The sequence below is a fragment of the Esox lucius genome, chromosome 1, assembly GCF_011004845.1.
Source record: "Esox lucius isolate fEsoLuc1 chromosome 1, fEsoLuc1.pri, whole genome shotgun sequence".
In the NCBI taxonomy this organism is placed as follows: domain Eukaryota; kingdom Metazoa; phylum Chordata; class Actinopteri; order Esociformes; family Esocidae; genus Esox; species Esox lucius.
Window position 1 is genome coordinate 13,782,716 of NC_047569.1, and position 17,734 is coordinate 13,800,449.

Here is a 17,734-nt window from a genome sequence, read left to right on the forward strand (position 1 = left end):
GAGACTTTGAATAGGTTTCCATTTGTTATTTAGACCCAAGATATATCAGACACTGCTGGCCCAGTTTTGATGACACTTTGGTTGAAATATGATGTAGAGAGCCAGCATTTGCAAAATGACCATGATTGACCATGACCATGATCGGGGGAGTTATCATAATCAATTCAAATGTATTAGTCACACTAATTTAATTGGTCCTGAGGGGGGCTGCATCATCTGCTTGGGTTGATATGTATACTATTGCCTTGTTGAAACTCAAGTCATGTCTTTTTCACAGCACCTGTTCGGCTCTTCGGGGACATCATAGAACGTGCAGCGAGGAAGCGTTTGTCTAAGCAAACTTTTAATTTAGTTGAGTAAGATATATCAGTGCACACTATTGAAGAGGGAAAGTTTTGTTTTCGACCAATGTGATGTAAATTCAAGGAAATTGCAGGTTGCTTGGGGCACAACTCGCATGTATTTTATTACAACAATTTCCTTGCTCTATTCTTTGGAGGTATTGGAATTTCGTCTGTTTTTAAAAGAATGAGCAATTGCAATTTTGATCGCATTTCAGTAGAATGATTTGTTTGAGACCTGTGGGGCCATTTCTGCCTTGTCTTAATTGAAATGCAAAGACATTGCAGAGGGGAAAACTGGGTCGCCTGAAATGACAGGCGCACAGTATTAATCACTGTGATTATTTCAACAGAGCGTCAGAAAGAGAGAGAGAGAGAGACTATCCAGTGCAGTAAGACAGGGACTGTTTTGTAATGTAATCAACCTGACCTCACCCAAACCGGGACTGAGTGTACAGACATCTCAATCTTAATGTCTTCCGTTATCTCTGCTTCTTGCCCGTTTTTTTCGGTCTACCATTGTGTCCTTCCTCTGTTCTCTCTCTGTCAGAATAGCACAGCAGATTAATAGACAAAGAGAAACTCTCTTTTATTCCTTCAGGTGTTTGGGGTCTGCCGTCGGCAGGCCACTTTATATCCTAGTAACCCTGTCTCTTAAAGCAAACATGCACCATATCAATGTGACACATACACGTTATACTCCTCTTGTCCCCCTCCCAGGTTGAAGAGGCCTCCCATGGGTTACAGCGACACAGTGGCCTTCGCCATGGAGCACAGCTCTTATCAGTGCTTCAGGAACAGTGCCAGGTTTGGAAGGTGAGAATCCGATCATACTGTCGCAATTCTTAACAAGTTAAGAGGGATCAGAAAACCAAGTGCAATGAAGCTGCATGTCCCATCATTTTGATAACAGGACTGTTCAAGAGTTAGGCGAAGGTCGCACTAAAGTCGTTTAGAAATGTCCTTTTGTCCATTAAGATGACATCAAATTGATGACAAATACAGTGTAGACATGGTTAATCTTGTAAATGACTATTGTAGCTGGAAACGGTCGATTTTTAATGGAATATCTACATAGGCGTAGAGGCCCATTTTGATCAACATCAAAAGTGAACAGGTGACTCTGGGATGCTGCTCTTCTAAAATTATGAACTTGGATTAACAAACACATGCATTCCATTGGAACACAGGACTGATGATTGTTGATATTGGGCCTCTGTACGCCTATGAAAATCAGCCGTTTCCAGCAACAATAGTAATTTTCAACATGTCTGCCCTGTATTTCTGATCAATGTTATTTTAATGGCATTTCCAAGTGTCCCCAAACATTTTAACAGTAGTGTATATATATTTTTTTTTATTGAAACCCTTACTACCCAAATATATGGCCTTAGTTCGACTTTCAGATGCTTAGTACTGGACATTGAAACGGGTGAAGCTGTCAAAGTCAATGTCTGGCCACTAGAGGGCTCTACACGTTTGTCCCTTCTGGGAGGTTAACCTATTACCTCAATAGTCACATACCTCCTCTTAGGAACAATAGGTGCTGCACATTTAGACAAAGATCCAACCTCAAGTAGATTACTCACCCTGTCCCTTGGCTCTTATGCCCTAGAAGCTATTAAAATCCCTCATATCTGTGACAAAGGTCAATGAGGGCCTAATGGTAAGATAAACGATTCAGGATCACAGCATTAATTTTTTTAAATGGAGTTGATAGAAAAGATGGATGGCTTGCTATACATATCTCTACAGTCAGTACAATACTGAGGTCTACCGGGCTAAGTGTTCATGATTGACACAGAGGACGCTCTAATCAATGCACCTCCAGTATCATCATGGATTGCATTAATGAAGTGACTCTAAAGTGACAACCCAAAAGCACTCTCTGTTTATTGGGGCTAACCCACTTATATTCACATCCTCAGTAGCTCATGGGAGTGAATTATTATTCTCATCGTGTCTTGTCCTTTAAATATTTTTTCCGTACTGGGTGTTCACGCAAAATGTATATGAACGCTGGATTACAACAAAAGAAACACTACACAACTAGACGAGACGGAACAACCGTAACATAAGGCTTATGCCAATCAAAGACCGACAAGATACACTGGAAAAGTAAGATCTTCAATAGGGACTGTGATCAGGAACACAGATAAGGGCAATAATCTGAAACACGTGCCCAAGATCTTAATGAGGCCAGGAAGGGACAATTTCCATTTGTAATTTTTTTTTTATGTGTGTTCGGGAATGTGAACCTAAACAGTGTGATCACATATAAGAAAAAATCCCTACTGGAAAAAGTTATTATTACATAACTATAACAGGTCCCAATCTGTAGCACGATCTTCCCATTTTAATTGAATCTTCCATTCATTTATGATTTGAAGAAAAAACATAAAAACATTCCCATTTAATCCTTTAGAAATGAGTCCATTTGTCATAGTCCTCATACGTATTCAAGGTTTGATATTTAGTAGTCTGGTACTAATGCCAGTAAACCAATTGAAACCCTTGTTCTACAGCTTCTGCCAGTCACATGTTCCGTAAAGCAGATAGTAAAAACTGCTTGTGTAGGGCGAGGGGGAGATTGCCATCTAATAAACGATTAGGTAAAATTTGGATTTAATGTATTAAAAAATATATATTTATATTCAAATGGAATTATTCCTGTACGGCCCATTCCTGTGGACCTGTCCCAACACATGAATCATTTGACTCCAATTCCTGGCAGAACGGTCCGGGATTCTCGGGAGTCCTCTTCCCATGTCAACTCTACTCCACTCCCTATCATCTGTCATCCAGAGATCTGTTTCGGTGTCTCAGAATGCCAACGGGTTGCTACTAGATGAGCGTAATGTCTGTTAATGTAGCGTTTGAACGGACCAGGTCTGAGTGGTGATTTGAGGATGACAGAATGCCTTTAAACGACCTGTTGTAGATAGTTTTTTGTCATTCATTGAATATCTCAAAGGAAGACAAGCTTCAGCCTGTGTTACTCTCCAGGGTGCCGTTATTGTAGGCCACAGCCGGAAAAGCACCAAGACACGTCTGCCAACGTTTCAAACTCACTTTTTGTATCAGTTTAAAAACACATTTAACATCTCCCTTTGCATGAGGGTCTTTAAAATTCCTGGCAGCATGTACCCGTGCCAGATTTTCAAGCATCATATGCTTATTAATTTTGGTTTGGCTAATCAACTTCTATAGTGTGAAAAATCTGTAGCCACAGGCAAGTGGAAAAGCCGAGACAGGAGTCGGATTCAGTTATCATTGCTGCTTTATAAAAATAACCTTTTAGGTGTGTAGAGGCTCCTAAATATAATGTTCAAGTGTAGAATCATGATGTAGAACAGATGTTGTGAAATCCATCATGATGTGCAGAGTTGATTATTTTATTTTTTTCTCATGTTCCATGTTTTTGTGTCCCTGTCCTGTCCTCTTCTAGGCACCTAGTCAACTTCTTTCTGGTGTTGACACAGCTTGGATTTTGCAGTGCATACTTTGTGTTCCTGGCAGAGAATATCAAACAGGTAGGCTCTATTCCCACCAGTCAGAAACAAGCTACTGTATTAGAGTATTGTCAGTGACCCTTCCATTAAGAAAAGTGTTGGTTCTCGTCTCCTAATATAATACTGTTCAAAAGTTTGCTGTCACTTAGAAATGTCCTTGTATTTGAAAGAAAAGCATTTTTTGTCCATTTACCTAACGTCAAATTTATCAGAAATACAGTGTAGACACAGTTAATGTTGTATATGACTATTGAAGCTGGAAACTTCTGGAATACATACAGTAGGCATACAGAGGCCCATAATCAGTCCTGTGTTCCAGTGGCACGTTGCGTTTGCTTAATCAAAGTTTATCATTTTAAAAGGCTAATTGATCATTAGAAAACCCTTTTGCAATTATGTAAGCATAGCTTAAAACTGTTGTGCTGATTAAAGAAGCAATTAAACTGGCCATCTTTATAGTCGTTGAGTATCTAGAGCATCAGCAATTGTGGGTTCAATTACACGTTCAAAATGCCCAGAAACAACAAACTTTCTTCTGAAAGTTGTCAGTCTATTCTTGTTCTGAGAATGGAAGGCTGTTCCATGTGAGAAATTTCCAAGAAACAGAAGATCTCGCACAACGCTGTGTCCTGCTCTCTTTACAGAACAGTGCAAACTGTCTCTAACCAGAATAGAAAGAGGAGTGGGAGACCCCGGTGCACAACTGAGCAAGAGGACAAATACATTAGAGTGTCTTGTTTGAGAAATGGATGCCTCACAGGTCCTCAACTGGCAGCTTCATTAAATAGTACCTGCAAAACACCAGACTTAACGTCAATATTAAAGAGGCTACTCCGGGATGCTGGCCTTCTCCGGAGAGTTGCAAAGAAAAGCCATCTCAGATTTCAAAGGAAAAGATTAAGATGGGCAAAAAAACACAGACACTGGCTTGATTGGAGCCAATTATCTCCTACAACAGGACAATGACCCAAAGCACAGCTCTAAACTATGCAAGAACAATTTAAGGAAGAAACAGTCAGCTGGCCTTCTGTCTATAATGGAGTGGCAAGCATGGTCAGCAGATCTCAACCTTATGAAGCTGTTGGGTGGGCAGTTTGACCCATCAAAAACACACCAGTGTTGCGTTCTTAAAAGCCAACCAATATTTACAGTCTGGTATGTTTTTATTGTAATTCCAATGTAAAACCCAAAGTGCATATTTACTACTTGTCAAAAACAATGGCACTCCTCGGTTAGGTAATATGTTTTGATAAATATCATTATCCCAAATCGTGCTGTTCTGATTATGAAGTGCAGTTACATGCACTGTTCCCTAGGAGGTGCTAGTGGTGTTTTATCACTGAGCTCTCTCTCTTAATGGCTCTTTTTTTTCACCAAACATAAAAAAATGTGTATCACTGTATAAGATTGTGATATCCTCCTTATCTAATAGGATAGATAGTCAACCATTTCCATATATATGGAAAAAGATAAAGACCTCATGCAATGCCTCTTTAATTCAGAACTCCATCTCGAATGTGCCTATTTGGGTAGGACTTTGTTAGCCAGGAGTAATACTACCAGAGCGATAAAGTTGGTACAATCTTATATTGAAATAGAAATGGACTGAAACCATTTTGACAGAATAAAAAAAATGTTGCCCCCCCCCAATTTTCGCTCTCTTTTTGTCTCCCTTCTTTAACTTTCTATCAGAGTCTGTGACAAAGTTAGGTTTATTGTTGGGGTTGCGATTCCTCATTTCAAACATGTAGCATAATTTGGAGTTCTGCTAACTGACTTCACAATCTACCCTCTGCAATTTCGGCTCATTGGAACGCTTTTTCTGCTGAGCTTGGTCTCTGTGTGTGCTTTTTAGCTAATGTGCTTGATTTACTAATTGTTTCCACTTATACAGTAGTACTCACCAAATAGTTTATTTGTCAGAAGCTGAGCAAAGCTCCTTATTGGTACATAAACAGTGGGGTGGAACGGGGTTTCAGAATTCCAAACACGACAGATGAGATGAGTTTGTCTAGTTATTTATCTGGATTAGACAATGTAAACTGGAGAGTCTGATACAGTCAAATGTTTTAATGATATGTATTGAACGGCACTGCTGGTGGATCTCCTTGTGGGTAAACCGTCTATTCCCGAGACAGTTTTTAATGAGAGCAGGGTTCACAATCCCCCGCCCCCACCCTATATAATATATTTTTTCACCCTGAAAGCAGTCTTTCAGTCTCTAGAGAGTAACTGTATATTTTCCAGGCTTAACATGATATTTTACACATATTTAGGTGAAACATACATTTTCGTACTTTTTACAGTTTGTTGCAAAATAAATTTTGTCAGGAAGAGTTTGGTGTGCTCGTTCACAGCAGCAATAAGTAAACACATAACAAAAAGGATTACTTTTCAGTGGTTTTAGTTGAGCTTTTAGATTGAAAGCTTTTGCTTGCTTAGATTTAGTGCCAGAAGGGGAGTTTTAATGGGTGCACAGGAAGTTTATCATATAGTTAGGGAAAACAATTATATTATGATTTTTGTTGTTGTTGTTGATTTCCTAAATATTATTCAGTTGGTGTTGAAGTGACAAACATGGTCACAAACATGGTGAGCCAGGTGGGTTGTTCAAAAGGCCGGCCAAATGGAGCCTCTTGCGTCATTGGTGGCGTGGCCCCGCTGGCAGGGAGGCTATTTCTCCTTCTGAGGAGTCTGTGGGAGACGGAGACAGTGTTCAGTGGCAGAGTTACCACACTGTCTGTAACCATTCCAACTGAGTGAGGTACAGCCTGCCCTCTTCTAACTGCAGTGGAAGTGTCCTGCAGCTGTTCTGATTAGCAGCCCAGCACAGGTGTGTTGGGTGAGCAGAGCTGTGGGGCTTACTTTTGTTGTCCACCCTGCTGAATGGAGCACACCTGTCTTCGGTGCTGGAGGGGCTGCTCAGTCCACTGAGCGGAACCAGAAACGTCACGTCCCAGTCCCGAATGGATCCCCGACAGGATTTAGCAGGTGTAAGCAATGTGATAATGGCGCCACCTTGACTTCACCATATTAATTCTATATGCCAATGAAATCCTCTCACATCTCCACAAGTGCATAGGGTATCCTGCTTGTGGAAGCATTTGTGATTGGGCTTGTAGGCTTTAGGTTGTGTTCCTCTTGGGAGCTGAATGGCCACATCTTTATGGCTCACAGTGTCAGATATATGTCAACCTAAAGGTTAAACTCTACCGTTGAAATGTTTGCATTCTCATCTCTAGTGGTGGAGTTCAGGAGACAGCTAGACGGTGGTGCTGTTGCTCCTCTATCTCCTGGCACAAATGAATGTGTATCTCTAGCACTCAGAACACTTCCCCCAGTCCCAAAATGAATATTTATGAACCCTTACCCCCGTCCACGACTTATCATTGGAATGCATTTTTTTTTATGTACCAAGGGCCAGGGCAGAGGCTGATAAAGGGTTGAGACTTGCCCTTTAAAATGTATATTATGCAATTTCTACAGTTTTTACTGCATGGTTACCACCTAGGCAGGTGTGAACTCTGCCCCATCTAGCCACATGATCATGTATTTCACCACCATTAGTCAATGCCATCGCTTTTTTGAGGACATTGGATCTGTCCATTTCATCCATATATATATATATATATATATATATATATATATATATATATATATATATATATATATATATATATATATATATATAAATTAATTTAATAAAGGCATGTGGTGCCATCTTTTTTCATCATTGTTCATCCTTCATAATTAATAGGCTGCTGGCTGTCTTTCCATAGAGGTCATTTGAGACACGTAGTATGCCTGTGGAATGTGAAGTATGTAACCGGACTGGTGCCCATCTCTCTGTGAAGCCACTAATAAGACATTTTGACTTGTGCCCATCTCTCTGTGAAGCCACTAATAAGACATTTTGACTTGTGCCCATCTCTCTGTGAAGCCACTAATAAGACATTTTGATGCAGTACTCCACCTTATGAGAGGATGTTATGCTAGGTGCTAAGTGTGGATCATGTAATATTAGGTAGAGGTGCCTTTACTGATCATTAGGCTGCTCTTTGAGCACTAGTGTAGCACTGCTACGTGCTAGTAAGATGTAGAAGAGACGACATTACTACCACATACACCACCGTGTCCCAGATCGCACGTGTGCCTCTCTTTTATCCTCTCATGATCCTTATTTATCATCATTCTATTTCTCTCCCTCTCTAATATCTCAATTTTTATTATTTTCCAAATGTAAAGTTAACATGCTTAAAAGCACAAATGTAATAGATGTGTTTGTTCACTTGTCAGTTAATTAGGGTTGAGAATTGCCAGGGACCACAGGATATAATCTTGATGTTATAGTCACAAGACTTTTGGTGACTATACGATATGTATTACACTTCTGTATTATATTATGACTTGTTGTTCCAAAATACCGTTGACCGAACTGGTCTACTGCTGTGGAGAGAGTGAGATTTGATCAAGGAAGTTGAAACATGCTGGCTCACCACTTACAGTAAAAGACAATCTTGGTTAAGATCTGTAAGGGGATAACGGTTTCCCAGTAAACCCCATACTGCTAATGAAGTGTGGGTGAGGACAGTCATTTCATGACTGAATGAAGAAAGGGAGACTGAGTTGAGTCTGTTGAAGATAAATACTACTGACTAAATTGTTAATAAACAACATCCTGCAATTCCAGTGCAGATATAGCCCTCCAGCAGTAGGACTGAGCAACCGGAGCTCCAAGCAGGCAGTCTTAATTGAATCAAAGCCTAACGTGCCTCCTCTCTGGGCTGAGGGATGGGATCGTGGAGAGATGATTATGAAGCCCTCTTTCCTATCTCTAGTCACCCCGGTGTTAAGTTGAATAATCAATCGTCCAGAAAGTTTTCTCATCATTACATCTCTGGGCAAGTTTTCTTTTTTTATGTAGGCGCGTGAAAGCTGCTTATCACAATAGAAGCAGCCAAGTCACTTCCTAACTTCCAGCTGTGCGTTAATGATAAGCTCATGAAATGGTTCTCTGGCGATGAGAGAACGTGCGGCAGCCTTAATTGCAGCCTGTATAGATTTAGTATAGTGGTATGTCAATGGGAGTTACTGCAGTGGTTACCCAGTCATTACAGCCCATAATACTCTTGTTTGAAGTGGAGACATGATGGTATACTCTTGTTGAGAGCCAAAACAGAGTTATATAAACACACACTGCATTGAGGTGGAATTCGGATGGGTGGAAGATTGTCTCAGAGATAGCATTCCCCTCCCAACGCCATCACTCCCGCCCGTCTGTCAAATCCTAACCTCACCCTTCCCATCAATTCCAAACATAGTGATACTAGTGCTCCCCACCAGGCCAATCTAACACGGGATTAACGAGATGTCTCCCGGAAAGGTGTAGGTGATCCATCTCCTGGCTGTGCCTTCCTGAAGGTCGACAGGGTAAAGGTGACCCTAAATCATTAAAACATTGAATCCATTAATCATGCTTTGTGTGTTTGTTTGTCTCTTTGTGTGTTTTTGTGTGTCATTCTAGGTTGTTGAGGGGTACCAAAGCTCAAATATCACCCTCGACCACAAGTCCCTATCATTCGTCAATGCCTCCACGACAGTCTTTGGCAGTGCCGGTCCCGTGCCGGCGCCTGTTCCTTTACGCCCCTTGGTACCCTCGGAGCCGTGGGCACTAGACCTGCGTCTCTACATGCTCTTTTTCCTGCCCTTCCTCATCCTGCTGGTGTTCATGAAGGACCTGAAGAACATGGCCGTCCTGTCATTGGTGGCCAACATCTGCATGGCCGTCAGTGTCATCATCATCTTCCAGTACATCACCACGGTAAAATTGATGTTGACACCCTTGTTATTATTTATGATGCTGTCGTTGTTTACCCTTGATGGTATGGCTGTCGGCATCATCATCAGTCAGCGAACTGTTGTCTGTAATGCTGCCATTACCGGTTTGTGTTCCCACGTTTCAGAAGTTGTCAGCCTGCATCACTTAAAATCTGGGATTCAAATGGATGTGTGGGCCAAGGGTTTATTCTTCTCTAGGCTTGTTATTTTTCAAGTATCTAGTAGAAGATGGCTATACAAAACACTCTATCGCCAGAAGGTCCAAATCACCATTATCACATGTTTATGAAGCACCACCTGCCTTGCTAATGAATGCAGGCTGAACCAGACAGCTCAGCAGTGATGTATGCTCAGCAAATGATTGGACAAGACAAGTGATGGAAGGTGTTGTGGAACCTGACTGGCCGGTAGACTAAACCGATTTAGCCAATGAGTAAGCCAGGAGTTTCTCATTGTTTTTTATTGGTTAGCATAGCCCATGTGTTCCACTAAACCATATTTAAGCATGTGACCTGCTGTGTTTGATATGCTATTGATGCATTCTTCCACTGGACCTTTCAGAAATTTGGCCCAAGCTGTCCAAGGAAAATAACTGCAGACAGAAGTTGTTGACAATTTTGCGTCTCTAAACCAATGCTTGTATGTATGGGCCACTGGCAGTTCACAATCAATTCTGGGTCTACTGTTTAATAGGTGTATGTGTGTAAATGATTCAACCTGCCATCCGTGTATGTCTGCTTTGAAAGCCCCTTGAGCCACTACACATCTCCTTCGAAACAGGGCCAATCTAGGTCAATGCTTGTTTAACCTATTGTAGAGTCAACATAAATTGTACCATAGATCTTTCATGAAACAACGGTTTGGATGTGATAACTCTCTGTGTTTGTTACGCTGCCTTGGAATTTGCAGGTGTTTGGGTCTTCTAAAGGTCGGAACGGGGAGGGGAGATTTGGCCCACACAAACTGGTCATTTAGAAACCGAGAGGATGGATCTCTTCATTCCATTTTTAGAACACATGGATCAAGAACGTAATCGAGCATCTGACCGATTACACATTACTTTAGTTCTGACATTGATGCCGCTTCAGCATAAAGGATAGGGTCCACTGTTTGGCTATGCTAAGGCCAGGTGTTTTGGTTGGTTTCTTTCTACACCACATTTAAATTATCCGACCTCAAGAGGCCAGTATGCCAGTACGCCATGTGAATTGACTTCAAATGCCATTATTGCGCACAATTATTCTCACCAGCAGCCTATGCTTTTGCCAAATGCACCACATTTCACGGACATTAGCCAGGGCTGTCAGCATTAACAAAAATGATCAATATTATATTGGCTTAAAACGCCATTTTCTTTAATAATAGGTGGTCTGTTTTAGAGCTTAAAGTTTAAATGTTCACCCCTATAGAGGTACAAATGACAAGACATCAACAATAAACAAAAAAACATTTCACGCAAAAATGCATTTTGTATTATAATAATCACCGATCAGCCATAACATTATGACCATCTGCCTAATATTTTGTAGGTCCATGTTTGCCACCAAAACAGACCTGACCTGTTGAGGCATGGACTCCACTAGACCTCTGAAGGTATCTGGCACCAAGACATTAGCAGTAGATCCAGTCCTGTAAGTTGTGAGGTGGGGCCTCCATGGATCGGATTTGTTTGTCCAGCACATCCCACAGATGCTCAAATGGATTGAAATCTGGGGAATTTGTAGGCCAAGTCAACACCTTGAACTCGTTGTTGTGTTCCTCAAACCATTCCTGAACCATTTTTGCTTTGTGGCAATGTGCATTATCCTGCTGAAAGAAGTCAATGCCATCAGGGAATACTGTTGCTATGAGAGGATGCACATGGTCTGCAATAATGCTCAGGTATGTGGTATGTGTCAAAGTAACATCCACATGAATGGCAGGACCCAAGGTTTCCTAGAAGAACATTCCCCAAAGCATTACACGGCCTCCGTTGGCTTGTCTCCTCACATGATGCATCCTAGTGCCATGTGTTCTCCAGGTAAGCGACGCACACGGACCAAGACATCCACGTGATGTGAAAGGAAACGTGATTCATCAGAACAGACCATCTTCTTCCATTGCTCTGTGGTCCTGTTCTGATGCTCACATGCCCATTGTAGGTGCTTTCGATAGTGGACAGTGGTCAGCATCGGCACCCTGACTGATCTACGGCTACGCAGCCCCATGCTCAACAAACTGTGATGTACTCTGTGTTCTGACACCTTTCTATCATTCACTTTTTCAGCAATTTGAGCTACAGTTACTCGTCTGTTGGATTGGACCACACAGGCCAGCTTTTGCTCCCCACGTGCATCTTTGAGCCTTGGCTGTCCATGACCCTGTCACTGGTCCACTGCTTTTCCTTTCTTGAACCACTTTTGATAGGTGCTCACCACTGCAGACCGGGAACACCCCACAAGGGCTGCAGTTTTGGAGATGATCTGACCCAGTCGTCTAGCCATCGCAGTTTGGCCCTTGTGAAAGTCGCTCAGATCCTTACACTTGCCAATTTTTCCTGCTTCTAACACATCAACTTTGAGGACATAATGTTCACTTGCTGCCTAATATATCCCACCCAATGACAGGTGCCATGATAACGAGATTATCAGTGTTATTCACTTCACCTGTCACTGGTCATAATCTTATGGCTGATCAGTGTATGGTTATGATAGGCATTTAGAGGTGGAAATGTTGCAAAACCTGAATGGGTAGTTGATTTAGATTTTCTCTATCAATACATAAAAAATTTAAATTAAGTGGAAGATTGTTGATTAATTGCTGTCTTGACTTTAATAAATAATGATTAATATGCCGGTATTTGTTGTCCCAACCTGGTATTGGCTGTCTCTTATTTTCTTTTTTTCATATTTTTTTTAAGCAGTATTCAGATTTTTGATCTTTCCTTTGTGCTTCTCTTAGTCTTTACTTTTCAACTTTCCTAATTGCCTCATTTTAAGAACCTCCACTGATCACTGAGTCTTTTGGAGAGGATCATCTTGAGCAAAGTGAGAAGTAGAATCACTGATTTATCCCCTTCCAAGTAATTGGCTTTGTGTAATCAAGATTTGTAGAACTATGCCTTCCCTGGCTTAGGTGATGCCCCCATCATGCGCTAATCCAGCGATCATTTCATGTCAGAAACTCATAATTTCAACCTTCCTACTGATTTGATTACACAAACATCCATCCAACTCGTAGTTACATTGTCAGAACAAATGATTTAATGCTGATTGTTCTAAAATGCTTAACTTTGACTTCACGCACCACTGATATGGTCTTTATTTTCATTATATCTACTGTACCTATTTTACTGTATACTTTGTGATCATGTATCCTCATGCTGCTCTTTATTATTTGCGCATATTCACAGGAGTTGGACAACATTAACTAGAGCAATATACTATGTATATTTGTTGGGTTAGCTAGCTCCATCTCCACCTTGACAGACTCATCTTAGGGCTCAAATCTATGAAGAAACATTAAACAGCAAGTGTTCCAGAGTTCACTTTGTTTCTATGAGCAATAAAGAACAAAAAGGCCAACTTTTAATAGCTTGTCTACTTGGACAGTTCCCAAGGTCATTCTTAGACTGCAATTAGGATGGTGGATCAGATTGACGTCCAACGTAAGTGCTCCTGACGTGTTGTGTAGTTCCAATGCTGATTGCTATTAGACATCCTGCAGAAGGCTCTGCCTGCCAGGGTTGTGTATGTGCGAGTACGCGCCACTGCTCATCCTGGAGGCGCCTCCACCGCCCCTGTCGTCAGCCATAACGGTCCACGCAGGAGGCAAAGTGTTCCGTTTACCCTTGTGATCTGCCCTCATCCATCACCAGCTGAATTATGTTTTAAAGGGATTCATTAGGCGCTGCTGTCAGCCGCTGGGCGTCTCGGTGCGGCGTGGTGGATGACACACGTCCACAGGGGAGCGCCACACTGCATCCACGAATCCTCGTTAGGTCACCGTCGACCCTGCATAACCTCATTTTACTCCTCTTCTCGTCTCTGTCTTTTCTTCTGTTGTGTCTCTATCTTGGTCAGATGTGTTATGGATCTCCCTGCCTCTCCCTCTCTTTCTCAGGGGAAACCATGCCCTCTTTTCACTCTGTCTTGAAGGCAATGTGTCTTTGGTGGTTATGAGGAAGCTGATTTTACGATCTATAGGGCGTCATGGGAGCTGCTCTTCTGACAGGCTAATGTGTTGTTGTCTCTGTGGTCCTAAACGCCTGTCCTTCTTGTCTACTGTCACCCCTCTCTGACAGGATTTTGGGGATTTTCAGCATCTCCCCCTCACTTCCCCCCTGGGCAAGTTTCCCTTCTTCTTTGGAACAGCCATCTTTGCATTTGAAGGCATCGGAGTGGTAAGTACTCTTCAAAAACAAATGTTGTTCCATTCGCACAAATTCTTTTGTGGTTAATAACATTTGTTTGGTTCAGGCCCTTATGTGAGCGGCTCAATACTGGTTGATAACAGGGGCCCTCATACCAGCCTTCACTGCAAGGCTAAAAGCAGTAAATCGCCCCGGTATGTCTCCCAGAATTCACCCTGGCCAAATACTGAGTGAAATTCTTTAGAGCGTAAACCTTAGCTAGGGTAACAGCTAACCTCAGACGAGGGGCTTGAAGAATGAAAAGGGTCAACGTTAACTCCCACCTAGAGGGTTAAGCTGAGCTAACGAGAGGGTAGCACTAATGCTAAGCTTGGGCTGAAGCCCGGCGAGGTTTCGTGGTGACTAGGATGGGGGTGCTGCCCTGCAGATAAGCATGTGCATGGGCGTGCGTGTGTGCGTCAGTGGGAGCCTGCTGTGGGCAGGATGATGTATGAGGTGGTACCGGGGCTGTATTGACTGAGGGCCAGAGGAATGCTCACTCACCGCCGCGCAACCATTAATCAGCCGACCGGCAGGCTCAAAGCGACGGCTGTCACGTCACGACGGCGACCCGACAGACGGAGACGACACCGGGTCACTCTCGATCAGAACATCTCCAGAGAAGGAGGGCGACGAGGAGAGAAAAATGGACAGAAAGAACAAGAAAGCGCGGAGGAGAGGATCGTCTGCACCACGCATGCCCAGATAGGGATAGATTGCCAGGAAGACCGAAGGAATTCTAGTAGATAAAGGAGAGAAATAATCAAAGTGGTTAGGCCTCCTCCAGCTATCTCGTTCCACTCTCCCTCCACCCTCCCCCGTCTCCATTTCTCTCCCTGGGAGTGATCCATGACCATATGTGTTCTCTCAGTCACCCAGACAGGGTAATTATCCGCCTGGGGATTCGATCTTCACACCAATCCCTTAGGATAAGCGATGGGGAGGGAGGGGAGCCAGTCTGAAATAGCTGTCACTGGGCCAATTGGCAATAACCGATTGGCCAGTTCCGGTGCCAGTAAAAACGTTGCTTACTGATTACTCTGGTTTCCTAGCTGCGGTCCTGCGCCAAACACACAGTTGAAAATGACTCCCATCATGGGACTTTGTCTATCTGTGTGTGAGGACTTTTGTCTAGTTGACCCAGGCATGTGAGTAATTCTTCTTGTTATTTTGTGATTTGTTGTCCTCCTACAACAACAGTGTAGTAACCAGTAGGGACAGCTAACAGGGATGCACCATAAAGTCACCACACAGTCTATTAGCATCTCCCTAAGGTAGTCACGTCTATTGGCTCAAAGCACTGAATCTTCCGTAACTACGAACTGGGTTGAAGTTCATCGGGATGCTTCTCATTCACGCAATTACCCTTATCTGTACATCCTCCACCTGTCTCTCAAGCACAGTGTGTGTAAAGCTGAGAACCGGCTCACATGGCTAGGCCAGTTAAATGTTGTCTTTTGGGTTTTGGGGCTTTGCGGTTTATGGTTTAAAGAGAGGTTATTAAGGTGGGTTCTGGGCCTGTTCCTTTCCAAGCATTCCTCTAAACCCTCTTAATCCTCACCATGTCTAAAGATCTCTCCCTTCCCTCTCAAGGAGAAACAAAGCGCTGTCAGTAAATCATTTCAAGTTGGTAGATTAGCAAAAGGCCGTGTTCAGCACCTTTGGTTTCCTCGAGTTTGTAAGTGGTGAGGTTTGGTCTTCAACCTCTCACTTTTCCATCAAGTGGAGGGCAGCTGGCCGGCGGCTTCAGGCTCTGGGCCAAACTATTTCCAAGTGAATTTGTTCATGTTTTCTGGCGCCAAGGATAGACAGAGGTGGAGGGGGAGAGATATGGAGGGGAGATGGGGTGAGGTTGAAATGGGGTGAGGTGGGGTGAGAGGGTGAAAGATAGGTAGAATGCTAAATAATTACACTGTACTGTTCATAACAATTGCAGAACACATTGTAGATTCCTCATCTTTTCTAGTAGTGCTGGTTCATATTTTGTATGTAGCTTCATCATAAGTAGGACTAGCATACAGATCTCTCATTAAATTGTATATATAATAGCCTAGCAAATAGGTTTTGTAGTTCAAGGAGTGCTTTTGGTGATTCTATTGGGAGTGTGATTTATAGCCTACAGTGTAATTTAACTGGTGAAAATCAACACAGTTGATATTTGATTTGTATGTATGCTACTAATGTTTGCTCCTACTTTTTAACATTTGTTTTAGCCTAGATATTTTTTCAGTATTCACAGACAGTCCATCATAGTTTGTTTAGGAAAAAAGCCAATGCAAAACATTCAAAACAAATTCAAACATTCAAATGAGAGGTCAACACCTATTTGCCATAGAGTGCTTCAATCAATGCATCATAAATTACTTCTAAAGATTCCAACCTCCTGCCACCACATCATAGGCTGGATAACAGTAAGTGTAGGTTGAAATATTGTTGTGTGAAATGGGTGTGACATCTAAACCATGTTAATCTGAAAGCCTATACCAAGACAGGACAGAAATATAAGAATCAACTAATAAACAATCATTATAATTGGAAAATGTGTATGTAGACTACTGTTCAAATGTCTGGGGTCATTTAGTAATGTCCTTGTTTTCCAAAAAAAACATGCATGAAGTTAGTTTGAATAGGAAGTATAGCAACATATATTGTCATATAATCCTCCATTTGTAGCAATTACAGCCTTGCAGACCTTTGGAATTCTAGATATCAATTTATTGAGATGGGCACTTCTTATGTAACGTATGGTCAAGCTGCTCCCACTACAGCTCAGTAAGTTTGAGATGCGCTGACTGTGCTGGACACTGCATTATAGACAAAACACCAGCTGACTGCTTCTTCCGTAAATAGTTCTTGCATAGTTTGGAGCTGTGCTTTGGGTCATTGTCTTTTTGTAGGAGGAAATTGGCTCCAATCAAACGCCGTCCACAGGTTATGGCATGGAGTTGCAAGATGGAGATTTGTACCTTGTACAAATCTCTCACTTTACCACCACCAAAGCACCCCCAGACCATCATATTGCCTCCACCATGCTTTACAGATGGCATCAAGCACTCCTCCAGCGTCTTTTCATATGGTCCAAGGTTCATGAATGTTCTTCTTTGTAATCCGAACACCTCAAACTTAGATTTGTCTGTCCATAACAATTTTTTCAAATCTTTCTCTATATAGGGTCTGTGTTCTTTTGCCCATCTTAATAATTACTTTTTATTGGCATATCTGAGATATGGCTTTTCCTTTGCAACTCTAGCTAAAAGGCGAGCATCCCTGAGTCACCTCTTCACTGTTGACTTTTGAATGTTACTGTATGTCATGACCCTAAATAATAAAAAAAATAAAATATGAAATGGCATGCAGAGATTAATTGTAGGCAACTCTTGGGGAAAATAGTCCTCTGATTTATGTGATCTTTCTCTGTGATCCTCTAAGGATCTGTTCTGTTCAAGGAGATGGCTTCGGAGCCACCTTTTTCTCTGACCTTTAAGGGACTCACAGACAGCTCACAGCGGGGGTTGGGAAGGCCATTCATTTTCAATAAAGCCTAGGTCGGTGATGGCGTTTTATCCTGGTGTTATGATTAGCCGTGCACGTGAAGGTCACTCAGCCAGGCCGAAGCGAAATTGTGATATTTCTGAAATGGCGCAATCACTGTT

At 42.2% G+C, this 17,734-nt stretch overlaps 1 protein-coding gene across 5 annotated transcripts in view; it reads left to right on the forward strand.

Annotated features, from left to right (window-relative positions):
- slc36a4 (solute carrier family 36 member 4) overlaps positions 1-17,734 on the forward strand; it is a 199,370-nt gene that overhangs the window by 22,128 nt on the left and 159,508 nt on the right. For all 5 annotated transcript variants that reach the window (XM_020049188.3, XM_013136965.4, XM_020049186.3 and 2 more), the window contains 4 exons: positions 1,062-1,157; positions 3,790-3,874; positions 9,378-9,674; positions 13,974-14,072. In XM_020049188.3, the coding sequence (XP_019904747.2) occupies positions 1,062-1,157; positions 3,790-3,874; positions 9,378-9,674; positions 13,974-14,072 (577 nt within the window). The remainder of the gene's footprint in view (positions 1-1,061; positions 1,158-3,789; positions 3,875-9,377; positions 9,675-13,973; positions 14,073-17,734) is intronic.